Raw genomic sequence first — 26,452 nt, 5'->3', positions numbered from 1 at the left:
ATTATCAACATTGCAAGTGCGTTTAATTGAGGATTTGATGGGAATATATTGAACCGTGAGTTGACCACAGGTGCCGAGTAGATATCTCACTACCAAAGTACAAAGTGATCAGCCAAATATAGGGTATAGTAGCATGTTAGCCACGTGGATCCTCTTTTCTGCTTCTTCATATTCATTGATGTTTTTTTCTATTAGTGGCTCTTCTTTTAAGACGGTCATTGGCCGCAGGGCTACTAGGCTGCCTGGCCACTGTTCTCCAATTTGCGCCCTTGTGCTTCTCTTGCTCTTGGGACAACAGGCACATTCAGTTGCCTTTTCAATCATATTGCCAGACGGGCTCTGCAGGAACATCCCTTGGGACGCCCGTCACCGCACTAAACTCCAAACAATTTCGCATCTTGAAACCATCGATAGCAGCATAGACTTGATAAAGATCCTTCCCGTCTTCCCCAGCTGGGCACGCCCTCCATGCGCCGGCTTTATTTGTAAGGTGAATCAAGCCGTCACTCTCCCATTTCAATTCGAAACCGTCGACGATAGAGCCCAGGGGCGTAGATAGCGACTGAGGGTGGCTGAAGGAAAAGGCACCAGTGGGGCCAATGTAGACTCTCTGGTCACCCGGCGTGAGTGTATTCTGTTTTTCGTTAATACATAGAATTGATGAACTAATCTAGCGACTTACGAGACTACTGGTCCCGTTTTGTTTATGGATAATGAGCGCGGTGACTTTGCCCATGGGACAGCGACCTTCGTCCTCAACCGATGATGGACAGTGAGTCCTTGTCTCTTTGCCGATCCAGAACTTCCCGCCGTTGGCATTTATACTGCCCGGTTCAATGGGGCTAGCAGATCCAAGAGCCTTAAACTCGTACGCAGCATCAGCCATTGAGCTAGCCGCCACGAGAGGGGAAATTATGAACGAGATGGCCTTCATTGCGTATATAGGTAGATCGGAATATTATGAGTAATGAATTGGATATATTTCAATGTGACCAGTCAATTATTGCAGATTCTCAAGTAAGTAAGGCTCCAGGAAGTATTACTCAGTATCTTGTCAGTACAGTAATATGAGACCGTAACTATCACCACAACAATCTGAGACTGTGCGCTGTCGACACAGTAATATGAGACAATATATTACCATCACCAATTATCCTGCCGAATATGGTAAATTGTCTCAGTAAGTTCAAACGGGTTAATTGCCAGCAATAATATTCGCGGCAAGTAAACTGTCGGCTTGGAAAACCCCAGCATCGGTTATACATCGAAGACTGGAAGTCTCGAATAAAGATTTTTTTGCGTCACTACTTGCTATGGACTTTGTTGTTCTATTCAAGATTTAAATCTGCTACTAGTATCTGCCACCATCATTGTCTATTAAACACGTCGTTCTACGTTTCCAATTCTTGGTAGAGTCGGTGTTGTACCTTTTTAACGCAGCGTTTGCCATAGTAGTCAAACTTTTCTATAGTTAACAATTGAACAGCAATCATTATTCCAACATAATTTCGTTGGAAACTAAAAATCTCATTTCTTTAGGGGGGATAACACTGAGGGAATTGTACTCAATGCGAAGATCCGAATTGAGACTATATAGGGATACTACCACCTTCGCTACGGCTTTGACTTCTACCATCCGCTTTTGCTCCAGTTTCAAATACTACCGGCGTTCATGAGCTGAAGTGTGTTGTCCACGTTGCCGGAGGCCACGACGTATCATTTACAGAGAAAAATGATGATGCTTCTTGGCAATTCTTTGAGTTCTGCACTGTAGTGGCAGTTTTGCGTCAAAGTGATCAGTCAAATGTAGGTTGGGGAATTAAATCAGTCAGCCAATGAATCGTCTTTTAGCTTATTCGTATTCATGATGATGATAAAATTTAGCAGTGTTCATCTACCGTAGATAGACTGTTATTGGCCACATGGGTGTTTGGCCGCCGTATAGTTCCAGACTTGGTTGTGACTCAGTCCTCTCCAGCCAGGAGCTAGCTGCACAAAAGGAGGGCTGGAGTCAGTAGGACTCAAAATATATCATAGTGAGATCAAATATTCCTTCAAATATTACCACATTGGGAAGAAAGTGATGATGCGTGTTGGCAGTTATCTGAGTTCTGCGTTGATTTTTGCGTCGTCTGAAATTAATGCTATGAAACAGCAGTCTTACACGTCAAACATCGGCGGAGTATAGAGTAGTACTTACGATTTTGGATTCCAAAATGAGATGCGGAGCGGAGAACGTGTCTGCGGAAGATTCTTGCGGGAAAATTGATTGTTTCCACTTTGGTGATATGGGGGCATGGCTGGCTGTGACAGCAGATAGGGAGATATGAAAAGGGGCTCGCAGGCTGATTTATAAACGCAGCGGTATGGAAAGTACTTACACCAGGCATACCTTGGCCACGCAAGTATACACGCTACATGTGCTATTATGGAGTTTATTTTGCGGTCTGATGCTGGGGCGAGAGGGGTATTACGGTGAAGCAGATACTTTCGACCTTTCCTATTGCCTAACAGGGGGCATTTTTGTATCCGTATTATCAAGCAGATAGGCGACAGCCGGACAAGCATCCTTCGGTATGGGGGACGAAATAACGGTTCGTAATTACAATAATAGCCTAAATCGACTGCTTAAGATTGGGGCTCGCGGCGGATATTGACAGCTGATTATATTGCGTATAGAGTACCCCGTACAGGAAGGAAGTATCTCAAGGGATGATTCCTTTGTTGCCATTCTTAGAAACTTCTCTTAGGTTAATAGATACGGGAATGAATGGTGATGACGACAAGATCTTCAGCCAAGGATTATGATATTTACAGAGTTCCTTTCATTAAAGTTCTGAACGAGGATAACGCCCCAGACCCTCAGACGTAATGGCTAAGACATTACCCATATGTAGCCAGCGGATTTGCAGCTATTGCGGAGTGTAAAAGCTAGCACAGACTACAAGTGCCGTCTTCATTTAAATCACATCACATATCGGAGTCCTCCCCGGGTCCGTGAGCTCGATCCGTAACCCGAACAAGGCTCGGCACCACTGAGACGGCAGCGAATAGCAGGTGGAGATTAAAATAAAAGCATAAGCCAGCGGCGTGTGATTCCTATAAGCAGTAGCAGTGCTGGCAGGTAGATTATCGGGAATAATCGCTTCAGGGATGATAATCCTTTTGCAGAGGATGAAAAGCTACGGTACAGCTCAGCATTTGACGCGAATACATGTGTACTTTTATGGAGTGTGTATTCTGAATCAGATATATGGGGATCGATACGCTAATCTTGACGACTACTTAGGCGGTATCCGATTAATGCTCCGTATTTCACTTCTCGTCTTCTATTAGGAGGGCTTGGCGACGATTATGCTTGAAACTCTACTTGCAGAAGTAGTAAAGTGTACTACTAGTATAATATCCAATCATTACTAGTAGTTGTAATACTCCGCAGAGACAGTGTAGAGAAAGGAGTCAGTGGTCAATAATTCCACCAACATGCATCTGGAAGGATTCAAAAGCCTCTTGGGTACAAACCCCTCCTTGATGCCATTACACCGCTCTCCAGGTGAATGCTTGTATGGGATACCATGATACCATTACTGCGTACTACCGCCTGTAGGGCACTTCTATGCGCTGCGCTGGTCCCGTGTCTGTATGCGCAAGTATGTGATCTGTTATAATTACCTGTGGCGCGGCTCCGTACTCGTACTTCGTACTTCTCCTGTGGCGGGGTGTCGGGTTGTTGCAATAACCCGACAGCGCCCCGGGCGCGAGGCTTTGCGGGCTGAGAAGATGTGCCAGGCCAGCCAATCGTGTGAGAGATTGGCTCGCGGGTCCCTGTCGGCCGAATCAAACCCTCCGGCGTATTGGCTATTTTGCTCAGTGAACGACGGGGCATGGTTGGCGAGGAGGCAAATACGCGTATAGCTGGAGTCAGTGGCTGGCGATACGATGACCCAAAAGCATCAAGATGAGCGGTATGGCAAAACAGCGCTGCTGTACGAGTACGGGGTTAGCAGAAGCTGACTGCGACGTAGTACCTGGTGGATAGCATCAATGATTCGTACATGCTTCGTACCTCGAAGACATGCCATCGTTGACGTGTAGCGCCCTTTGGCGGCAGTAGGGCGTAATATCATGAGCAACAGACAAAGCGCTCATGCGTGTGTGGCAAGTCTGCACGCGAGATCGTGATCTTAGTCGCTCGGAATGCAACCGCACCGAGCGAGCACGCAGCTTTATTTGCGCCTGCACCTACAAGTATGTACATACGACATGATAATATGCTCGTAATACGCTCACGCAGGAAATTCTCCTGCAATGGCGAACAAGTGGCCCCTTCGATACGCGTATAAAAGGTCAGCTCTAACCAGGTCCGGAGTACTCCGAGGCCACCCCCTAACTCGTAGTGGACTGGCCTCGCTAGTCGCTTCGTTCTTATTTCTTATCCAAGAAACATGTGTAGTGGCGATGGAAGGCTTGCAGGGCCTACAGTGCCTGTGGAGGGACGGACCGCCCAGCGTTTTGGCGCGCTGTAGTGGACGCTACAGCGATGGATGTCCACCCAAGATTATTTTCCAAATTAAGGCTTGGGTCTTCTGCGTGATGCCCCCCTCCGCGGGTGGAGTTTTGCGGACTCACTACGGAGAACAGGGCAGTTCTTTTGGTTGATGGCGGAAGACATGGGGCTGGACTTTCACGGGTCGGAGTGCACCCGGACTGCGGATTTCGTGACCCTGGCGCCAGTCGCTGGACTCGATGTGCCTAATCCATCAAAAGGAAGCTAGAATCCTCTTTCCTCTTCTTGCACCTGGGCTCCCTACGCTCAGCTTCATTCTTGGAGTTGGCCCGTTTCTTCTTTAATCCTTCTTTTAATTTTTGTGCCAGTCAATCTTTTGTAATCGGCGTGCCACAGTGAGGTGTGGCCTGGGACATCAGCTCTGTTTTGGTGGCTTCCAGACGCATTCGGCAATCGCCACTGTAAGACACGCATAAAAGAATCGAGAAACACGGGCAGACAAAGGAAATAAAAGTCTTCAATTCGGTTGCGAGCGCTTTGACACTGCGCACGCGAGGTTCAGCCACAGTCACAGCCATGGCGACGCCCAGCAGCGCCCACTCCGACGCCACGGCAAAGGACCAGGGTGCCATTGTTGGCAGTATCCCCAAGACACCGGTTCACGACGATACGACGGAAACTTTCAACGAGAAGGAGAGCGGATCGCCTTCGCGGACGCTAGAGGCCGATGGCGACGAGGATGAGGTCTTTGTCGATGACTCCAAGGAGATGCAGCGCAGGGCCTCTGTGGTCCAGGCTCTAGCCCGCTCATACTCCCGCGCCTCTGGAGCTGCCGGTGACAACCCTTTCCTCGCCGGCCCAGATTCACCCCTCAATCCGGCTTCTGAGAACTTCAGCGGCAAGGAATGGGCCAAGGCCATTGTGGAGTTCGTCTCTCAGGATGGTGGCTCATTCCGCTCTGCCGGTGTTTGCTTCCAGAACCTCAACGTCCACGGTTTTGGCGAATCCACAGATTACCAGAAGGATGTCACAAACGTCTGGCTTTCGCTTGCCGGCTGGGCAGGCGGCCTTGTCTCTTCCAACAAGCAGCGCATCGACATCTTGCGCCAGTTTGACGGAATTGTCCGCAAGGGTGAGATGCTGGTTGTGCTTGGCCCGCCAGGATCTGGTTGTTCGACCTTCTTAAAAACTATTGCTGGAGAGATGAACGGTATCTATGTTGATGACGATTCTTACTTCAATTATCAAGGTAAATATCTCTTGTCATTTAGTGGCTGTGAAAGGATGTGAATGAGATCTGTAAAGTCAGCGGCTGGCTGCCGGGCGGGATGTGTTTCCTGTCAGACCCTTAAACCACAAGCTGGTTCCACGGCGTCAGCTGTGGCTTGGGACAGCAATAAATAATTATGCTGCAATGACATTCATCTTGCTAACAATATACGTGTACAGGTATTTCTGCCAAAGAAATGCACAGCCACCACCGTGGTGAAGCCATTTACACCGCCGAGGTCGATGTCCACTTTCCTCAACTGAGCGTTGGTGATACCCTCACTTTCGCTGCTCGAGCCAGACAACCCAGACAGCTTCCTCAAGGCCTCAGCAGGAATGACTTCGCCGCCCACTTGCGAGATGTTGTCATGGCCATGTTTGGTATTTCTCACACTGTCAATACTCGCGTTGGTAACGAGTACATCAGAGGAGTTTCAGGTGGTGAGCGCAAGCGTGTGACTATCTCTGAAGCTGCCCTATCTGGTGCTCCCTTGCAATGCTGGGATAACTCGACCCGTGGTCTCGACTCTGCCAACGCCGTCGAATTTTGTAAGACCCTGCGACTGCAAACCGAGCTCTTCCACAGCACTGCCTGCGTCTCCATCTACCAGGCTCCCCAGAGCGCCTACGACATGTTCGACAAAGCCGTTGTGCTTTACGAGGGTCACCAGATCTTCTTTGGCCGAGGCGACGAGGCCAAGCAGTATTTCATCGACCTTGGATTCGAGTGCCCTGCTCGTCAGACCACCCCCGATTTCCTTACCTCGATGACTTCTCCCCTTGAGCGTATTGTTCGTCCCGGCTTCGAGGGCAAGGCCCCTCGAACTCCTGAAGAGTTTGGCGCCGCTTGGAAGAATAGTGCCCAGTACAAGGCACTGCAGGCTGAGATTGAGGAGTACAAACAGGCTCACCCGATCAATGGCCCTGATGCCGAAGCCTTCCGTGCCTCGCGTCAAGCCCAGCAAGCCAAGGGTCAACGCACAAAGTCTCCTTACACCTTGTCATACAGCCAGCAGATTCAGCTTTGTCTCTGGCGTGGCTGGAGGCGCCTGACGGGAGATCCAAGCTTAACCATCGGCTCTCTTATCGGTCAATTCTCCATGTCTCTCATCATCGGTAGTGTATACTTCAATCTCTCAGAGGACGCCTCTAGCTTCTTCCAACGAGGATCTCTGCTCTTCTTTGCTTGCTTGATGAACGCTTTCGCTAGTGCTCTCGAAGTATGTCATCCTATCCCTCCGTGATGATTCAATTTTGCTCTCTTGTACTAACGTCTAAACTAGATTCTGACTCTGTATGCCCAACGTCCTATTGTTGAAAAACACGCTCGATATGCCTTGTATCACCCCTCAGCAGAGGCCATTTCGTCTATGCTTTGTGATCTGCCTTATAAAGTGGCTAATGCAATCATATTCAACATCACGCTCTACTTCATGACTAATCTGCGAAGAGAACCGGGTCCTTTCTTCTTCTTCCTGCTCATCTCATTCTCCAACGTCTTGGTCATGTCGATGATTTTCCGAACGATTGCATCCGCTTCCCGAACCCTCTTCCAGGCTTTGGTCCCCGCTGCTATCTTGATTCTCTCTTTGGTCATCTTTACAGGATTCGTCTTGCCAACCCGGTATATGCTAGGCTGGTGCCGCTGGATTGGTTACATTGATCCCCTGAGCTATGCGTTCGAGGCACTAGTTGTCAACGAATTCCACAACCGTGAATTCGAATGCGTTGACTTCATTCCTTCCAAAAACTTCGCTGAATACGCCAATGTCAGCTCTGCCAATCAGGTTTGCAGCTCCGTCGGCTCAGTTTCTGGTCAGCTCTATGTCAGTGGTGACGCCTATGTCGAATCCGCTTTCAACTACCAGTGGGGTCACCGATGGCGCAACTTTGGCATCGTTATTGCCTTCATTATCTTCTTCCTCTTCACTTACATGGTTTCTGCCGAGCTTGTCTCTGAGAAGAAGTCCAAGGGTGAGGTTTTGATGTACCGACGCGGTCACAAGCCCACGGCTGCTGTTCACGCCGAGAAGAAGGCTCAGGATCCCGAGGCTGCGATGGCCAACATTGGCCCTATTCTGACCTCTGAGCGAACAAAGGAAGGTATGCTTCAACGACAAACCTCCGTCTTCCAGTGGCATGATGTCTGTTACGAGGTCAAGATCAAGAGCGAAACCCGCCGTATTCTGGATAATGTCGATGGCTGGGTTAAGCCTGGTACTCTGACCGCCTTGATGGGTGTTTCGGGTGCCGGAAAGACAACTCTTCTGGATTGCTTGGCTGATCGTACATCTATGGGTGTTATTACTGGTGAAATGCTTGTTGATGGAAGACCTCGTGATGCTTCTTTCCAACGCAAGACTGGCTATGTTCAACAGCAAGATTTGCACCTGCAGACCACCACCGTTCGCGAGGCCCTCAACTTTTCCGCTCTGCTTCGACAGCCCGCTCACGTTCCTCGAGAAGAGAAGCTTGCCTACGTCAACGAAGTCATTAAGCTCCTGGATATGCAAGAGTATGCCGACGCCGTCGTCGGTGTTCCTGGTGAAGGTCTCAACGTCGAGCAGCGTAAGCGTCTCACGATTGGTGTCGAGCTGGCTGCCAAGCCTCCTCTGTTGCTCTTCGTCGACGAACCCACTTCTGGTCTTGACTCTCAAACCTCATGGGCTATTCTGGATCTTCTCGAGAAGCTGACCAAGGCTGGCCAGGCTGTTCTTTGCACCATCCACCAGCCTTCTGCCATGCTCTTCCAACGTTTCGATCGTCTTCTCTTCTTGGCAAAGGGCGGCAAGACCGTCTACTTTGGTGACATTGGCGAAAACTCACAGACATTGACCAGCTATTTCGAGAGGAATGGTGGCCACGCTTGCCCGCCTGAAGCTAACCCTGCCGAGTGGATGCTTGAAGTCATTGGCGCTGCCCCCGGATCCCACACTGATATCAACTGGTTCGAAACTTGGCGTGACAGCCCCGAGTACCAAGCCGTCCAGACCGAACTCGAGAACATTAAGCGAGAAAAATCTGCAGAGGTCAGCGTAATTGAGGACGATCCTACCAAATTCAATGAATTCGCCGCGCCTTTCATGACCCAGTTGAAGGAGAACTTGTTCCGTGTTTTCCAGCAATACTGGCGATCTCCTATCTACATCTATTCTAAGGCTGCTCTTTGCACCTTGGTAGCGCTCTTCATTGGTTTCATCTTCTACAAGGCTCCAAACACTCAACAAGGTCTCCAGAACCAAATGTTTTCCATCTTCCAGCTCTTTACTATTTTCGGCCAGCTTATCCAGCAATCTATGCCCCAGTTTGTCATTCAGCGATCTCTCTACGAAGTCCGTGAACGACCATCAAAGGTTTACTCATGGAAGGTTTTCATGCTCTCTCAGATCTTTGTCGAACTGCCTTGGAACAGCTTGATGGCCGTCATCATGTACTTCTGCTGGTACTACCCTGTCGGCTTGTATCGCAACGCCGAGCCCACTGGTGAGGTTTCTGAGCGCGGTGCTCTGATGTTCCTCTTCATTCTCAGCTTCCTCATCTTCAGCGGTACCTTCTCAACCTTTATTATTGCTGGTTTTGAGACCGCTGAGGCTGGTGCCAACATTGCCAACTTGATGTTCACTCTCTGCTTGATCTTCTGTGGTGTCCTTGCTACTTCATCCTCCCTGCCCCGCTTCTGGATTTTCATGGTACGTTGCCTCAGCTTCCAAATAACAAACTGTTTCACTAACGCACATTATAGTACCGAGTCTCGCCGTTTAGTTATCTGGTTAACGGCATGTTATCGGTTGGTGTTGCAAACACCGTGGTCAACTGTGCCGACAACGAGTTTGTCAGGATCCAGCCCCCTTCAGGTGAAACCTGTGGCAAGTACCTTGCCACCTTTGTCAATGCCACTGGAGGCAATCTCATCAACCCTGACTCCACGACTGAGTGTGTTTACTGCTCCATCTCTGAGACCAACACTTACTTGGCTGGTATTGGCAGCCACTACTCTGAGCGATGGAGGAACTTTGGCCTGATCTGGGTGTACATCGTCTTCAACATTTTCGCTGCCTTGGGCGTCTACTGGCTTGCTCGTATGCCTAAGAAGTCGCTCAAGAAGACAAAGAAGGAGTAAAGCTTCCTTGAGAAAGAAAAAAAACTTCATGACGCACTTATATTTATCCCCTCCCTTTCTAAACAAAAAAGTTTTTCACCATCATATTATATCTTTATCTTACCTGTGTGGGGTTTAGACATTATACACACGGAGTTATTATTTTGATTTGACATGCGTTGAAGATGCGAAGAAGATGTTTGTTATGAATGACTTGTACAAGACAACAAGTCGTGTGATGTGTTGATGGAGAAATGCGTTTCTCTTCATTGGTTATTTGGCATTTGGCATATTGCATATATATACCTGCTGATGCACTGGATTTCTGTTTTGTTTTTATAGATGGCATTTACTCTTATGTCTAAAATGCGGGACCCGTGGATCTATAGTCATCCTTCAACGGTTTAATAGATATACCTTCTTTAGAGAGCGCCTTTTGTGCTGCTACTACATTAATTTTTTCTATTTCTTTTGATGGTGATTTATGGGTGCTTGATGCTTGAACGTGTGTACTGGGAAGATTTTATGAGGTTAGGTTCTAGGTTAGCATAATATGAATGATATTGTTATACACCATGAAAACTATGCGGCTACCAGCAATCAATTTCTGATGTCGCCCTTTTTTTTTTAACTATCGCCAGTTTTCAAGTTCTACCTTGCAGGACGAGCTCTATCAAAATGTGTAAGGTGGTATCAATCCCGTATTAATCTCGTATGATTTGCGGGGTATGTCCACGTCTGCCTTGCCGCAGCAAACATCCTATAGGTCGACGCCGATTAGTTGCATATTCCCCAGTGTGTACGCGTACGTCTTGCCCTTCATTGCAGTTCGTATTTGACTGACAGAAAAGTTTCTCGCAAAGGTCTTTTTAGCAAATGTGATGCTCGATTTTGCTTGTCCCTTCAAAATAAATCTTTGGACACCTAAACACTCGCTGTTCTTCCTATGATATCATGCGCCCTTTGAATTTTAGACAAGAGATTAAATGGGGCAAGAATAACAATTCCAAAAATCAATTCTTGCCAGGAACAGGCGGTAAAATAACAACGGGCCGTGAATCTCAGACTACATTTGCCTGTTTCCCCAACTTCCTTTCATCAGCCGCCTGGAAGCATGCGGCGCCTTTCATCTTTCATCAGACAACTCTTGTCTTGATGCTTCTGCTCTTCAGCGCAGTCAGCGGCATGATGGTTGTCATTGCGCTTCAGCAGACGCGAGAACCGGCATGCAACCCGAGCGCAGACACACTTCATACGGATGATGGGTTTTGGACGTTATTGGGCCAGTTATTTCTTCAACTGCTCGCTTCGTTTTGTACGCTGTATCCGGTTGTGGTGAACCATGAGCTGAGAGTGCCGGCTACGAGATTTTGGTTCATGACGCTTCTGGCTGTCAGTGTTTTCACGGCGCTCGGGGCGGTTGTTGTGTACTCTTGGAGCTGGAAGATTGCTACGATGTTGAGCTTTGGCGGGGCCTTTGCGCAGATCATATCTGCTGGGCAATTGGCTGTCAGTTTAAGCTCATATGAGAAGAGAGAGGGAAGAAGACCGTTGATGGAGATGGATAAGTACGATGAGTACGATGTACGATCATTATGAGTATCATAAATGCAGGGCCTTTTGTCTAATGCAGATTCGATCAGATGATGTGGATGTAGGTGAACCAAAAGAAGCTGCTGGATTGCCATAAATTTTTCATCATGTTTCTGCCATATCTGATGTTAGACAACATGATGTTAAAGGATAATATGCAAAGCTATTTATTTGTCGAAGTGGAATTATTGAATAATAGGCTCTTACATGATGTCGCTTCTGAACAGTGGATAATTTAGTCTAAGTAAGTACTGACTTAGGAATATACATGCTTACCTCTCAGACGATCCATTTATCAATCGGCCAAATGAATGGTCTAATGATCAAAACTCATTTGCTTGTAAACAGAAGCCGCAAGCATATCATAAGCACACAATTGTATATGCAAGGGTGCTACAGTAGGCAAAAGTCTATTTCTCAATCAAGAACGAAGGATCCCAAAGCGGCACAGATTCATCGCTATCGAAACCTTGGACTCACAAGGTTTTTCCAAGTGTTACCGCGTGATCGTGTGAGTGTGGGCATCAAAACCACGCGTTCCAACCCCGCATCGCATTGTTTCCTTGTGATTGTTGCTAAGCTGAATTGGGCACAGTCAGCGAAATGGATACACGGGAATGTCTCGAATGGGGTGCTTTGTTGCGTGAAACAGTGGGCAGTATATAGTAGTTGGAATGTTGCCAATTAAAGTGAAGCTCAGTTATGGTTATCTGGTAGTACCTAGGCACCGCAGTCACTTTATCTTGTAACTTTTCCGTGTACCCAGCCCGCAGTGGTTCTTCATGTGGCCATGAAGCGCCAATAAGTCTCAAGATAAAATAGATTGAGAGCGAAGCACTTTCTTATCCTGTAATAGTCTTCTTCAGTGAAATCGGGGGAAAACCGCGCGGAGCTTCTACTCCATCAGTAGTGGTAGCGGTACCCACGCCGATGCATCGCAGATATTAGTACTCCGTCGTAATATAGTAGGTAGTACTTCGTAAGTGTGGTTTTCGGGTTGCGCGGGCAGGGGAGTGGATGATGGGTGGATATGAGTGAGCCGGAAAGCTCGATCAATCGTCGATCGAGCTATTTAGGCGCTGGAATAACTGCTACTAGTCGGCCAGACATCATCTTTGGTAAGTGGTTAATGCACGATGGAAGTAGTTGTCTCAGATAGATGGAAGCTGCTGTAAAATGATGTGCATACTTGTGCTGCTTCTTACAAATTTCATCGCATGTTGTTGGTGCGTAGTACGAGTAGTGCGATCATGATATTGTGATCATGATATTACGGTTGTAGCAGTATGAGCTACAAAGCTCAAGAGTAGCGACCTGTTGCTTGCGGCCAGATGGAGCCTCATGACCTGACATCAGTCTGGCAAGACTCTTGTATGACGTATTCTCTCAATCCTCGGGGGTTGACGAATACTAGTTGTAAGTAAAGATGACGTCCATCACCTGAAAGAGTGCTGATCAGTATCACCCGCTCGTATTCTCAGCCGTAAAGAAGATAATGAAACTCGCAAAAGTACACCACTAGACAAGTAATCACACTCGTACATAGACCCCTCGGATAAAAACAGCGCGCGCCAAATTCGCTGGCAGGGCTGTAATATTTCGAATGAGGGAATCCAAATCCCTCCGTCATAAGAGCCGGCGTGTTAGCTAACTGCTACGGTATAATAACCGACCAGCATCCCCGGTCCCCACAGGCATCTTTTTTGGCAGAGCCAGCATTGAGAGCTCGGCCAACGTGGCTTTTTACCAGGTTGACCTTGTCAGCGACCATTTTCACGGAATTGGCTCACGGGGTTTATGCCCTGACCTGGTCATTTTCTGGGCTGCCGCGCCGGACACTAGCTTTTTGATGGGCTCGGACGACTCATGGCCTTCTTTGTGTGGTGTAGAAACCTCTTTCTTTGCATCTTTCCAGTTTTATCTGTTGCGTCCTAGGAAGCTGTAAACCCTGCCGAGGTTGCTTTTTTATCTCTCCTAGCTGAGAATGAAGTGATACGGATGGATAGTTTATGCCATCACGTTGCTTTTCCAGCTCCTAGTCCCTCGAGCTGCGTTTCGAGTTCTGGTGCGGCTGCCAGTGCTAAGGGCCGCTAGACCTCAGCAACTTTCAACAGACTCTGGCATTTATTACTTGCACCCCCCACCGTCGCTTTCTGCAGCCCCTGGATCGCTTGTCAGGAGAAGGGACCCCAAATCAAGTTAAGCGTCAGGAACAGGCCTTTAATTGGCCCACAGAATTATGGGACTGTGCTGGACTTGACTTAGCTTCAGTCAGGGGTGATGTTTTTATGGGACTGTGTAAAGTTGAGAACAAGCTGTCTGTGAGGAGTTGCGTTGCCTTGGTTAAAAAATTTCTCTCATGTCGAATTTTGACTCTTAGTATTTTCTTTTCCTCCAGCGCGTACTATTTTCCATTGCTCCTAATTTCATTAATTCATACTTTATCTGCGCAGTGGAATGTGTGCCAGCGCTCCTTGAATGACTGTGTGATTAGTGCCTGATATTAAAACCTCCAATTATAAGTACTGTTACCAATTAATACAAAATTGCCGGGGGGAGGGGAACAAGTGCCAAGCAAAGGGCAGAACCCTGGCAGTAAGAGTGTCTGTCTTGAATCGAAGATCTGAATACCTACTTATCTTTGGTGAATATCGTCATCTTCTTGTCTCGCTTTTATTGACTCCCGTTTGTTGGCAAGGTAGTTCATAACACTGGCTGTTTATGAGTATTATGAGTATTATGGGTGGTATAGTTGCTTTTTGATACTGCAAACACTACAAGCTGCGGATAGATGAAGCTTGTTTGTGGGGGAGATTTGCCTCGGCCTAGGCCTGGGCATTTTCGGTCCTGGCCCTGGCTCGCGTGGGCCTGTTCGGGACGCTTAAGATTATCCGAGCTACCTGCCACAGCCCTGAACTCGCAATAGGAGAGGATTCGAGAACCAATCTTATGGAGTTCGGAGTCCTCCGTTTCTGTGCCCAGCCGTTGAGCAGATGATCTCGTGACCGATGCGCGAAGCCGTGTATTCGTGTTCTGTGCCAGGGCACTCTCTACTGGGTACGGGATACTGGGGACCGAGCGCCGATGACCATTCTACCGTGCGCCCCCGGTAATGGCGTTGGGCGAAAATAGAATCGACATTGGAAGTCGAGCACTAGTGAGCGGTGAAGTCATACAGGTCCTCCTAGGTAGCGTAGCATACCGTGTTTGGTAGCACGCTATGGTGCCTTATCGTTTGTCGTTTTCAACAGGTACGAGTAGCCTCATCTGGAGCCTTGCGTAGCAGAAGGATGATGTGTGCGGTAGCACCTAATACCACTAGTAGCTTGAGCTTATTACATGTGCCTACCAGATCTCCGTGGCGCTTTCAGGTGGCTTGTGCTAGTACCAGTAAGTGCTCTCACCCCACCAACTAATGTTATATATCAGACCATTCGCCCATCCAGTAATTTGCCTTTTCCAGGATATCTCCAGGTGTCGCATATGCAAGGGAGAAGGCGCAGGAAGGAAAAAGGTCGTGATCTCTCGTGCCATAGGCTCGACTTAACTTTTAATGTCTTTTAACGACAGTAGTTGGTGGCGATAATCCTCCCCAGCATAGCCACAAAATAGACACGGCGATGAACGAATGAGCGGGTCGAACTGATCGTCGCTTCGTCAATCTTGAACATCAAAACGAAAACTGCCAATGCGGTTGGTGGGTCAGCAGAGGAGCAATGAAAAAGAGAAAATGAAATTGAAAAGCGCCACTGTTACGGTGGTACGTCCAAAAGCTCATCTCGACTATGAAAGTATTATAGAGTAGTATCACGTATCGTTCCGAGCAGGGTAGTATTGCGAGCAGTATTGTGATACTCACTGAATGAGGACTTCTTCATCCAATATTCTTCACACGTGCTCCACGTTGGACCGTGAACTAGCATCGTAACCAGGATCTTTTGCGACTTTGTTGATCAAAGTTTATTTGGCGGAAGGGCATAAGCGTATGTGTGTACAATCAGCTTGTGATAATCATGCGAGACGGCCGGTCTCTTTGCTATCCGGGGGGCTTCACAAGCGAAAAGTAACGACGTTTTTTCCCACAACGCCTTTTATCGTTCCCAGCTCCGACTGTCCCGAGGCGCCGCCATCGCTTGCTATTCGGCTGTTTCGGACGTCCAACAAGTAGAGGATCTCTCATCTGAGTACCTGCATGCGCGATGTAGCTCCGATGCAGGTGGGTGCCAAACCCTTGGCTCAATAAGTGGAGATGCTGGGCGGTAAACGATAGTAGCAGTAGCACGAACTTTGTCGTGAGAATTGGACAAGATGGGATGGGTGACTATTGCTAGTGGTTGTAAACAGTTTGCAGGCATAAAGTCTTTATCCATGAATGGATCAAAGACGCCAGCAGGCCTTCCACAATTGGAACGGCGGGAGGATGCGAAGTGGCGCCCTATAAGGCAATGCATCTACATAATAGTCTACCTGTAGCTAGGCCAGCACCGCATTTGCGACCTGTCAATAATATGCCGGTCGTCGGCGGGCTTTGCGGTGGAATCGAAAGAAAATGAGAGAGCCGCTTTATTATTTGTTATTAGCCGCTCGCTGCCATTTTCCTTTCGCTGTGGATAGGGCGATTACTATCGCTCATTACCCGTATTTGCGCGTGCCTCCTTGCGTTATCCGCGCACCAATGAGATGCTGTGAGAGACAAGATGATTTACTGCGTCGCCAGATGAAGCAAATGATGGACAAAGGAGTACTTGCGGCACGCAGATACTGGCCACAGACGGATCGTTCCCCGAGCAGACGTCTTTATATTTGCGGCGAGCCTCCTGCCATGTTGGGCGGCCGATGCTGCGGTGCTGAGGGAAGACTCGAATCGCGATGGCTGTGACGAATATCGCTTGCATGCATGCTGTGGAACGGGCGCATCACCAAACCTACCAGAACCATGTCATCTGGGAGCAAGTCGGAGCACTAGTGGCCTGTGGTGGTTTAGGCTATGTGGTTCGAGTTCTTTGGTAGCCACTAGCATCAGCATTAGCATCGGTATTAGTATCACAATCCTCTTTTAGATCTGGCATAAAAAAAATGCAACAGCCGTATTCTTTGCTTCTGCTGACGCTGCAGTGCAGCTGGCTGGTGCTAGACTGAGAGACTGGCAATATCAACACCAAGAGAGCGTGAGGGGGAATAGGATTAATGAAGGACCACTGGCTATACCTTTGTTGAGCCGTGCCGCGAGCATAGAATGTTAGCGCTAGACCACTTTTTGCCCCAAGACGTTACCGGGTGCCACCAGCAGTAGTGCGTACCCCAAAGTACCTGGCAGCTTAATCTCAAGAGCTCATCTGCTGCTGATCTCTTTAACTGCAAGGGCGACAGAAAAAAAGGGCTGAGTCAACAGGTTTCACGTCCCATCCATGTCGACAAATCAGGGGAGCGCCCGCCCTCCCAGACACAGCGGAAGAAGCCTCCAGTGCCGCTGTCTTGCCGGGTCTCAGAGCTGGGAAGGGGTTCGAGTTCTGTGTGGAGCTGACCTGAAGCCATCGGAGAGCTGTCTGCCATCTCAAACTGCCCGTTGATGCGGAAGAAGAAAAGAAAAGTTTAGTCGGCCCCTGTTGCCCACCATGTCCAGCGGCTTGAGCCCGGACCCCCCTGCCGTGGCTGCATGCTACTGTCTGTTTAGCGGCACTTGTACCTGTGCTGCAGTGCTATTAGGGCGCTAGGCAGTGGCTAGCGGCTCAGGCACGACCGCTATCACTGCTGCGCTATCCCCATGTTCAGCTGCCGCTGAGCTGCACTACCTCGTTCTCCGTATTTTTTCTGCCCATATTATCCACGCCCCTTCTTTGCATCGCCGTCCAGAATCCCAATTTCTGCCCTTGCCGTGGTTCTCTCTCCACTCTTTTTTTTCTCTTCTCCTCTTCATCCGCTCACTACGGCGTTGCCTCAAGACCAGCTCTCTGCCCGCTTTGTTTTTTTCCTCGTTTCCCCTTGCAGGCGAGATCTCTGTTTTCGCGGCTCTTCATCCCTCACGCTCTTTTCGATCTCCGTGCCTGCAATCGACGAACGCATTTGCCGACCTCTGCCGTTTCGAAGCATGCTTTCTTTCGCCATTCCATTGTGATACCCGCCACTCCTCAACCCACACGAGCTCTGCAAATCTTCTCTCCTTTTGAGGTGACAAGGCTGAGTTGTCGCCATCCATTGACAGCTGTCGCGCGATTACGATTCAATACTTTTACGCCCTCCGTTCCAAGCCTATTCTACCGGTACTCATCGAGAGTCACGCATAAGGCAACTTGATAACTCTCAGCATCGATAGTCATTATTTATTGATCAACTGTATTCCGTTCTTCTGAAACGAAATCCTGCTCTTGATATACACATACGCTCGTTCCCGCTGTTCTAAAAGATACCTTTTCGAGAGGGTTTACCAACACTTGTCTCTGTTAATCGTTCATTATCTGGTATGTCAACATTTCTCTTTAATAAGAAATCTGAGCCTATCAAAGGATTCAAACTTCGATGTATGATGGCGAGGGAGGAAAACAGAAGAAGAGGGGGAGAAGAGAAAAGGAGAGAGAGGAAATACAATTCATTCGCATGCAAGGCAACACTGTAACTGCAATGGTTCGGTTGGTAATGCCTGTCTATTTCAGCCTATCCCCGAGCTTCATCATTGCTATCTTCGCTTGTACACACATATATATACATGCTATATCTTGGCTGGTTGTACGCTCGATACTGACGTTGTAGCAGTCTGGTTTCGTAATCGGTATCTCGCTAGAGATATTGGGCGAATGAATGACACGATATCCAACACTCTCGGCGTAAAAATCTCGATTCGATACTTTATTGTCTATTCCCGTGCTCTTTACGCGATCTAAGCAAGATGAATGTCTTCCGAAACAAGAAGAAGGGGAAGGAAGAGGCGGAGAGCGTTCGGCCGTCCATGGAATCAGAGTCCGCGGGCCCATTTCGAATGTTTAGCAAGAAGAAAGGCCAGGTCGAAGAGAATAAACTTGAACTCGACCTGAGTACCGCCTTGCCTTCTACCAATGACTTCAGAACCAGCTTGCTCATGACAGGCCTATCAGCTCGATTTTCTATGCTTCGAGAGCAAGATGACCCCACAACCAAGATGGGCAAAGCAAGCGATGACAGCGTTCTCTTTCCCAAGGGAATGTCGAAGATGACAGACCTCGGTCTTGGAGGTCTCCAGGATATAGCAGAGGTGGAATCGATAAGGACGCCTTCTATCTCTCGCCTAGATGGCTTTAACCTGGATGATACTGGCTCTATAAACGGAAGTGTCATGAACCGGGCGAAGCCTGTTGAAGGAAACAACCTCTTTGGTGGTCGACAGAAAGTCTACAGGCTCCCGGCGAACAGTTCTGGGGCCGGAAAGGACGGTAACATGTCCTCCAGGACGATTTACGACGACGATGTTGGGATGTCTGCCTTCCAGAAATGGCGGTTAGCGGAAAAAGAAAAGCAGGCTGCCGACGGAGGCGAGCTTGATAACATGGCTGATTTCGAGTCTCAGTCAGAGTTTCAGCTGGAATCGCTGCGGGAGACCCTGGGGGAATCTGAGCAGGAATCTCAGTTGGAATCTCAGTTAGAGATTCAATCCGATGCCAGTCGCCGACGGGAGACAAGCTCAACAGTTTCATCAGTCGCAGCTCGTCTCTCCGCTGCAACATCAGTCACATCTCAGGGAGCTCCATCTGTCAAAGATTCTCAGCTCACGCCATCAACTTCCTCTTCTTCCGCAGAACGAAGTGTCTTAAGGACAAAACGTCTGTATGAACAAGGTTTAAGCCGTGAGCTTCACGAGCAGCAGTCGTCGGCCATGTCTAGGATGGATAATCTGTCAAAGGGACGGCCATTTGGGGCTGCAACGCCAGACATGGCCTCTCCACTCGCCAGTGCATTTGGCGATCGTATTCTGGAACGTCGACCGAATCTATTGGCCAAGGCTAGTGCCCCGAACCTGCGGTCTTTCAGCCCTTCAATCACTGGCTCTGCGTCGCCTTCTCCCGCCGATCCCAGCGCTAGATTTCCAAGTGCAGCTTCTCCCAAGCCAAACTTTGGAGTTCCACCCATCAGCCCTCCCATCAGTGAGACCGAAGACCACCCACTGCTTTCCATCCAGCCTAACGACAGAGGCAAAGCCACGGCGATGGGTGTCTTCGATAGGCCCGCTGAGAGATATGACGAATCCACCTATGCTCAGCGACAGCTGCAGCTACAACAAGGACGAGAAACGCCTGTAAAGAATCACCGTTCCATGGAATCCAGCGTCTCTGCTGCATCGGATGACAAACCACTAGCTTTTTCAGCGGCGCCAAATCAACAATTGGAGAAAGCCGAATCTGCTGGAGCCAAGAATGTTTCCGAAGAGCCCCCGTCATTCTTTGACGATAGCGATGACTCTTCCATACTCAGTGGATTGCTGAATTCTACCAACCCTCCCCGGGTTTCTATTGAGAGACCTAATGATGGCGACCACCCAGCTTTTAAGAATACTGCTGTCCCTGCTCCTCTGTCACTTCCTCCTAGATCACCCGGGGGTCTTTCATCAGCGTCCAGTCCTGTCGCTTTGCCTCCGCAAGACTCTCCCACATTGGGGCCAAATAGTGGCTTGAGCGGAATGGTACGAGCCCATCTACGAAGCGACAGCAATGCCTCTTCAATCTACGGTGTGCTGGGACAAGACGCAGAGCCTAGCAATGTACAGAGCAACACGCAGAGCACTGTGCAGAGCAACATACAGAACATTGCTCTGAGAAGCCCTGGTTTTGATAATAGCCTAAGCTCGATGAAGCAGACCGCTAATGTGCGGCCTATGATGTCTCGCTCCCCTTCTCGCCCTAGGGTGCCAATTGATGAGGCAGAAAAGGAAGAAGATGAATTTGCACGTCATCTTGCAGATGGAGCTCGCCGTGTTCGCGAGAAGCTAGGCTCTATGGCTATGGTCGAAGCTGAAATGGAAAGATCTTCCCCGAGTGCGAAGCCATCTTTGGAGAATCTCAGAGACGCCAGTACCACGCGGTCAAATGCATTGGGCATCTTGAAGTCAAAGTCTAGCCATACCTCACTCTTTGACCGTCACGCTCGTGACCAGAGTCAACCGAGAGCCATGAAGGCCGTCATGTCGGCCTCAAACGGAGCGTCATCACCATCTCGCCGAGGATCTACGGAGAATCCGGAAGATTCGCGCAGAGGCCGATCGACACAAGCCCGAGAACGGCCTTCGGAAGACGCAGCTGCAACCGACAAAGAAGACGGTATCCATGTCGGCCTAAAGGCCTTCCGCCAAGCCCGCATGGAGCTTCAGAAAATGAAGGATCTGGAATCAGTACAACGACCCTCCGAACGACCTCCAATGGGTTCGCGTATGGGGTCTTATGACATTGGCGGCCCACCGCCAGCTATGTTTAACAGAAAGGCGCGTGATGAGTCTAGGCATGGCAGTGGTTCTCGCACAGCGTCCCGAGCAGGCTCGCGAGCCCCTTCAGAGCGAGAAAGGAGCGGATCAGAAACAAGCAATACTGGCCCGCCACCCCTCCGACCAATGCGGCTCCGCAATGGATCAAACGCGTACGACGATCAATATACGCCGGTCAGTCCACCTAGCAGTGCTAGAAGCGCCTCTGGCATGAGACATGGCCCCCCAAGCGCTCGGCGCCCTTATGACGCTGGGCAGCCCTCCCCGATGGGACAGCCCTCCCCGATCACCTCTCCGATTAGCATGGGTACGAGATCTAGAACCGGCAGCTTGCTGGGGGCAACAGCATCCACGCCTAACCTGCTATCCAATGCACCTGCCCCCCCGCTGCCGCCAATCAATCCTCGACGCAAAAATCTTGGTCGAGCCAGCGAGGATGACATGTCAGCATCGCGGATGACCGGAGGTTTCCCAACCCACGATGAGTCGGACGACGACACGCTGGCCCAGCGCCGCCAGAAACTCCGCAAGGCCACGAGCGAAGGCACTAGCTTGAGGGCTCGAAACAACCCTCCCAGCAACGGTATGAGACCACCCATGCCTCAAGGAAATGCACCCGTGCCTCCAGGGAATATGTCCGGCGGTAGATTTCTCCCAGGCGGTGTCATTTAAGGCTTTTCCAATTCCTTGGAGGATGAGTACGCTTCATTTTATTACTCCTTCTCTTACCAGCTCGGGGTCTCCTATTTAGCCTACCAAGGCAGACGAGTAAAAGACGACGAGGATACTTGCACTACTATATTGACTTGTAATACTACAACGGTTGCTCGTTGTCTAAGACGGCATGGGTTATTTCCAGTTTGCTTCTGACTCTTTTTTGATATTTTGGTTTTTCTTCTTCTTCTCTTTTTACACTCTATATTACTTGATATAGGGGTGTGAATTTCTGAGAGTTATTCTTTTCTTTTCACTTCTTTTCCTTTGATTCCTCATATTTCTTTATTTATTTCTTTATTTGTAGAGAAGCGGTTTACTGTATTGGGCGGGACTTGAAATCATCATCATGGCGTCGGTATTTGCTCTTACAAAACGAGACTACTAGTTAAGAGTGCACTGGCACATGGCAAACCACATTGGGAAAGGAAATATTACGGGTGGGGTACAGGAAGCGCAACGCAGGTGTGATGGGTGCGCAGAAAACACGGGGCTGCATAGTTGACGTCTAGGTAGCTGATAGTCACGGTCTGCGTACAAGCAGGCAAATTGAACAAATGATACTAAACATATTTCAAGAGGTGCTGCTTATTTCTCCTGTTTAGTCGTGATGCCTACTCTTTGCATTAGAAGATGTCTTATTTATAAAATTCGGAGTTATACTAAGGTACTGCTACTCATCCTATTACTCCGAACACTGGTGCTTATTAAGTTGTAAAGCGAAGACGATGCTCAGCTGGAGCCATCCTATCATTTCCAGTGAATATATTGATAGATCGGGGAAATACCGACGATGGCACGGGGCTCTCTTGGCATCGGGGCTGTGGATACAGGTTCCCCGAGCTGAAGAAGGGAAAAGAGGCTTGAGCTACGTTACTTCGGGCACGGGCTGTGTTTTAGTGTAAAGTTCGGGGAAGACAGGTCTCTCGGTCTGTCATAGTAGTAGTATCTCCTCTTTTTTTCTCCCCCACGTAAGGCGGGACAAGAAAAGAGCTGGCACGGCTGATTGACGGCTCCGTGCATTATTGACATTTTTTTCTTTCTTGAATCATCTCATATATACTGTATCTTCGTATATAAATATCATACGAATAGCCTTGTGCTCTCGACAACAAGTTTTCCCGTGAGTTGTGTATTCTACGGTGCGTCGTCTCTCTTCACATGTTATAACCGTTCACATAATGCGGGGTCATGCTCTGAGACAGGCAGAATGACTGCATGAATGAGAAACCGTACTGACGACCAGTAAAATAGATCTTGCAGCAAGAGTTACTAATTGAAGTCATTCCTGAGCCATGGCGTTTATTCGGCCGTATAAGCCCTCTGACTTTGAGGGCATGTCTCACATTGTAAGTTTAACACCGTCTCATCTCGTCTCGTCTCATCTCGTCTCGTCTCATCTCGTCTCGTCTCATCTCATCTTATGCTTCCTATCATGCCGTTGCACCAACACCACCTCAAATCTCGCCCCATCTTTGTCGTTAACCGCCTCTCATCCAGTGCCGTGAAACCCTCAATCCCGCCCTCAGACCGTCCATACCCGGCCGCCGACTGGCACCGTACGTCTGGACTCACCAATACACGCATCTCTCGCCCACAACATGCTTCGTGGTTGACGACGGCTCCGGCCGGCCCGTGGGTTACTGCATTGGATGCCCCGATATCTCCGCCTTTGTAGCCGCATACGACTCTTACACCACGCAAGTACTTGATCCCTCGCCCGAGGTGACGCGCCCGGAGGACCTGGACTTGAAAGAGCCGCTGTTCTTGCCGGATGAGAGTGTCAACGAGGTGTTTCTATCGCGGTTGGCGTATAACCCACATCTTTTGCTGATCGACGGCAATGCGGACCTGTTGGGGGAGTACAAGGCGACGATGCACATTGATTTGTTGGACGAGTATCAAGGCCAGGGATGGGGGAAGCAGCTCATCTCTCGGTTCGTGGATAGCGTTAAGAATGTTCCGCAGTCGGATGGCAGCGTGAGCAAAGGCATCTGGATCGGCGTGGCGGGGGATAATGGTAAGGTGGTACCGTTTTATGAGAAGCAGGGCTTCAAGATTAAGCAGAGGCCTGTGGAGAGTAAGACGTATTTTATGGTCAAGGAGTATTGAGCTGAGAAAGAAAGCTGGGAGGTAGTGATTCTGTAATAGAGCATTTAGAATGAATGATTTGAAGCGTACTGTGATGTAAGATGAACGTGATGTGTATGGACGGACGGACGGGCGACTGATCTATTGGGTTTTTGAATGGTTTTTTATTGATATTTTCTCTCTTTTTTTGTGATAGTTTCTTAAGCTATTGCATTCTGTTCCCAGTAAACCAAAAAAAGCCAACCTAATAACACACATGATGAAGAAGAAGGGTGCAAGAAGTAGAGAAATCTGCTCTCTTTGTAGTAGGAATGCGATCTCCAATGACCTTTCCGTAGCCCGAAGATTCCCAGTAACCCAAAAGAGAAATGAAGAGAAAAAAAAAAGTTTCATAAAAAAGGGTATCGCAAAGGAGCTCTGCTCCAGAAAAGAAGTGAAAGGAGAAAAGATTTGGTCGTTGACGCCTGCTGGACTAGGATTTCATAATTTGTCGTGTTTTAAGTGGTGATGCTTTTCGAGCGTGTTAGTCCAGCCCTTCCAGTATCAAAGGCTCACGAGAAGACAAACCTCGTCAAATGATGAGTTTAGATTGCCGTCCAGGCATTTAGCACATGGGGCAGTGAGAGCACTGCTTGTGGCCGCATCCAGTACAGGTGGTGCTGATGACAATCATGCCACCGCATTGGCAACAGTACTCGTAGGCAGGCATGTTTATTTGGTTGGTTTAAGGAGAAAGATTACTTTTGAATCTTGATATTTATATTTCTAATAAGAGATTGAATCTGAGATGAAATGATGTGAGTATGAAAGAGAGAAAGAAGGCAAAGAGGAATGTGGAAGAAGACGAGGAAGAAGGCTTATTATAGTTTCAGAGCAGGACCAGTGTCTGAGAAAGGGTGGGATGAGAGAGACTAACAGGTGTGACATATGAAAACGGGAACCCTCTTTTTTTTTAGGCTGGAACCTAATGAATCCAAGGTTACAACTAGGTCTACATAAAACTACTATTAATACAAATAAGCTTGGTCCTGCTAGGACGAGATCCTGTTCCGCCTTGGCCATATGTAGTGTGTCTATATCCATGCAGCCAGGCCAAGGCAGGCAAGTTTCTGGGACTCGCGGAACGGCTGGATATTTGCCAGGCTACATAGCCGAAGAGAGGGGAAAAGAGAAGGGTGCATGAATTCGCAGCTTTCGGAGAGATGATTGGCAACACCAGACTAGAAGGTGCTTGAATAGCAGACTGCCTGAGACAGAGAAGAACCGAATACCACCAGGCAAGACTTATCGCGAGTTCTGATGACGCATTTCCGTCTGTCATGAGCCGCCTCAGCACAATTGGCGGGTGGGATTGGCCAGCTGCGCCGCCTTGATAGAGCTGCGCAGGTAGCGTGTGGCGTCCACACCAGTGCAGGGATGGGGGGCTCTGCAGAGCTCCTCAGTTGCTCCTCAGGGCCCCTCAGGGCTCCATGGATCTGCTCCAGGGAATGGGGTGCGCTGTTGCGATTGGGCCCGCGGGGCGCATCTTGCAGCGACGACCCTGAAAAGGCGCTAAGAGGGGCTCGATTTGTTTTGGATTTTCTTTTTGCTTGTGCTGTTTCTGGGAAAATGCATCCAATTCAGCCATCTGCTAATGCTGCTCCTAGTACTCGTATGTACTTCATGCCTCTTTTCTGTTTTGCCTTTGGTGGCTAAAGATGAAGTTGAAACTGGGCTTGCACGTGCTGTTTGTTTCGTTTTCCAAGCTTCGGAGAATAATCAGTATTATTCCTTCCCTCTCACACGCCTCGCACACGCAGCCACTCACTCTTCCGACAACTCCCGAATCTCAGGAGAAAACAGGAAATTAGCATCACGAGAGAACTGGGTCGTACGTGGCATGCTTTCATTCTTCAGTCTCCTCATCGCATGGCATTGTTCGACCCAGCAGAAGAAAAATCTGCACCCGATTCCGGAGGGGAGCTGCTCACATCTCAGAACAGGTCAATCCCCCACGCGCTCACAGCAGCCTAAACACTGCGGCAGAGAAATTGAGTAAGCAAGGAGACATCCAGTGGCTTAATAGTCAGAGTTTAGGGCTCGGTTTCTATGTGCTAGTGCTGCGACGGGCGACCCAAATCTCCAAACGTGCGGGGAAGCTTTGCATGCAGCCAGAACGGTGGCGGCAGGGATTTGCTTGGAGATAGAGTGCTAGTATTATCAAAATGCTGGTGTCAAGCTGCTCTGCCGCTGCCTAATGCTCGTAGTTGATGTGCTAACGACGACTAATACGACGTAGTAACATTTTCATTTCGCCCTGTCATATATACCGAGCCGCGTCTCTGTCCCGTCCTACCCGGCTGATTTCCGTACTCAGGTATTCGACATACGAGTTGTTACTCCGCACGAGAAGAGGCATAACAGTGTCCCAGCTGTCGAGGAAGAGACATGGCAAGAGGCAGCCAAGCAGCAGTCAAACAATGTGCCAAGGTAAAGGGAAGTGATCGACGAAGCCATGGCCAACCAACGGCAAATGCCCACGACCAAGCCAGAGTGCCACCCATTCCTTGGGCCAAAGCCTCTTCACGAGCCAAAAGGGCTGTGGTTGTGGCGAATCTGGCAATGGCTCAGCCCGCAAGCAGTCGAAATTATTCGGAAGAGCCTGCATTCTGCAGTGGCCGGCAGTACGTACGTCGAAGCATTCCTGGAAACCGGCGGGGCAATCCGGGGAAGCGGTCCTAGGGCCTTTTAGCTACGT

At 49.0% G+C, this 26,452-nt stretch overlaps 6 protein-coding genes across 6 annotated transcripts; 5 read left to right on the top strand and 1 right to left on the bottom strand.

Annotated features, from left to right (window-relative positions):
- Positions 1 to 20: 20 nt before the first annotated feature.
- Positions 21 to 1,536, bottom strand: GGI43DRAFT_214511 (uncharacterized protein). The gene is made up of 2 exons (XM_083200257.1): positions 683 to 1,536; positions 21 to 634 (listed from the first exon to the last, which is right to left on the bottom strand). The coding sequence occupies exons 1-2, from the start codon at positions 932 to 934 to the stop codon at positions 317 to 319; spliced, it is 570 nt and encodes a 189-aa protein (XP_083056687.1). The 5' UTR covers positions 935 to 1,536; the 3' UTR covers positions 21 to 316.
- Positions 1,537 to 5,083: 3,547 nt separating this feature from the next.
- GGI43DRAFT_387487 (ABC-2 type transporter-domain-containing protein) lies at positions 5,084 to 9,896 on the top strand (the record flags this gene model as incomplete). Its single annotated transcript, XM_083203937.1, has 4 exons — positions 5,084 to 5,756; positions 5,957 to 6,996; positions 7,060 to 9,465; positions 9,519 to 9,896. 4 exons carry the CDS (start codon positions 5,084 to 5,086, stop codon positions 9,894 to 9,896), a joined length of 4,497 nt encoding a protein of 1,498 aa, XP_083056686.1.
- A 565-nt stretch (positions 9,897 to 10,461) lies between these two features.
- GGI43DRAFT_214557 (uncharacterized protein) lies at positions 10,462 to 11,635 on the top strand. The gene is made up of 2 exons (XM_083200258.1): positions 10,462 to 11,459; positions 11,519 to 11,635. Exons 1-2 carry the CDS (start codon positions 10,830 to 10,832, stop codon positions 11,531 to 11,533), a joined length of 645 nt encoding a protein of 214 aa, XP_083056685.1. The 5' UTR covers positions 10,462 to 10,829; the 3' UTR covers positions 11,534 to 11,635.
- Positions 11,636 to 17,911: 6,276 nt separating this feature from the next.
- On the top strand, positions 17,912 to 21,795 carry GGI43DRAFT_214420 (uncharacterized protein). The gene is made up of 2 exons (XM_083200256.1): positions 17,912 to 17,926; positions 18,219 to 21,795. The coding sequence occupies exon 2, from the start codon at positions 18,352 to 18,354 to the stop codon at positions 21,580 to 21,582; it is 3,231 nt and encodes a 1,076-aa protein (XP_083056684.1). The 5' UTR covers positions 17,912 to 17,926; positions 18,219 to 18,351; the 3' UTR covers positions 21,583 to 21,795.
- Positions 21,796 to 22,482: 687 nt separating this feature from the next.
- On the top strand, positions 22,483 to 24,002 carry GGI43DRAFT_415476 (GNAT family N-acetyltransferase). Its single transcript, XM_083207156.1, has 3 exons — positions 22,483 to 22,766; positions 22,879 to 22,973; positions 23,125 to 24,002. Exons 2-3 carry the CDS (start codon positions 22,920 to 22,922, stop codon positions 23,734 to 23,736), a joined length of 666 nt encoding a protein of 221 aa, XP_083056683.1. The 5' UTR covers positions 22,483 to 22,766; positions 22,879 to 22,919; the 3' UTR covers positions 23,737 to 24,002.
- Positions 24,003 to 25,192: 1,190 nt separating this feature from the next.
- Positions 25,193 to 26,022, top strand: GGI43DRAFT_214386 (uncharacterized protein). The gene is made up of 2 exons (XM_083200255.1): positions 25,193 to 25,585; positions 25,698 to 26,022. Exons 1-2 carry the CDS (start codon positions 25,349 to 25,351, stop codon positions 25,899 to 25,901), a joined length of 441 nt encoding a protein of 146 aa, XP_083056682.1. The 5' UTR covers positions 25,193 to 25,348; the 3' UTR covers positions 25,902 to 26,022.
- The last annotated feature ends 430 nt before the right edge of the window (positions 26,023 to 26,452 follow it).

Source organism: Trichoderma evansii, assembly GCF_050947405.1.
Source record: "Trichoderma evansii strain SZMC 28006 chromosome Unknown GGI43scaffold_25, whole genome shotgun sequence".
Classification (NCBI taxonomy): Eukaryota; Fungi; Ascomycota; class Sordariomycetes; order Hypocreales; family Hypocreaceae; genus Trichoderma; species Trichoderma evansii.
This window is presented reverse-complemented; position numbering and strand designations above follow the sequence as displayed.

What these genes read in the sequence shown, in the direction of transcription:
- GGI43DRAFT_214511 (XM_083200257.1), bottom strand. Translation starts at nt 934, where the DNA reads ATGAAGGCCATCTCGTTCATAATTTCCCCTCTCGTGGCGGCTAGCTCA. An exon ending in AAAACGGGACCAGTAGTCTC is followed by an intron (nt 635 to 682) that starts GTAAGTCGCTAG and finishes AACGAAAAACAG; the next exon opens with AATACACTCACGCCGGGTGA.
- GGI43DRAFT_214557 (XM_083200258.1), top strand. Translation starts at nt 10,830, where the DNA reads ATGCGCCCTTTGAATTTTAGACAAGAGATTAAATGGGGCAAGAATAAC.
- GGI43DRAFT_214420 (XM_083200256.1), top strand. Translation starts at nt 18,352, where the DNA reads ATGAATGTCTTCCGAAACAAGAAGAAGGGGAAGGAAGAGGCGGAGAGC.
- GGI43DRAFT_415476 (XM_083207156.1), top strand. Translation starts at nt 22,920, where the DNA reads ATGGCGTTTATTCGGCCGTATAAGCCCTCTGACTTTGAGGGCATGTCT. An exon ending in TTGAGGGCATGTCTCACATT is followed by an intron (nt 22,974 to 23,124) that starts GTAAGTTTAACA and finishes CCTCTCATCCAG; the next exon opens with TGCCGTGAAACCCTCAATCC.
- GGI43DRAFT_214386 (XM_083200255.1), top strand. Translation starts at nt 25,349, where the DNA reads ATGCTGCTCCTAGTACTCGTATGTACTTCATGCCTCTTTTCTGTTTTG. An exon ending in CATCACGAGAGAACTGGGTC is followed by an intron (nt 25,586 to 25,697) that starts GTACGTGGCATG and finishes ATCTCAGAACAG; the next exon opens with GTCAATCCCCCACGCGCTCA.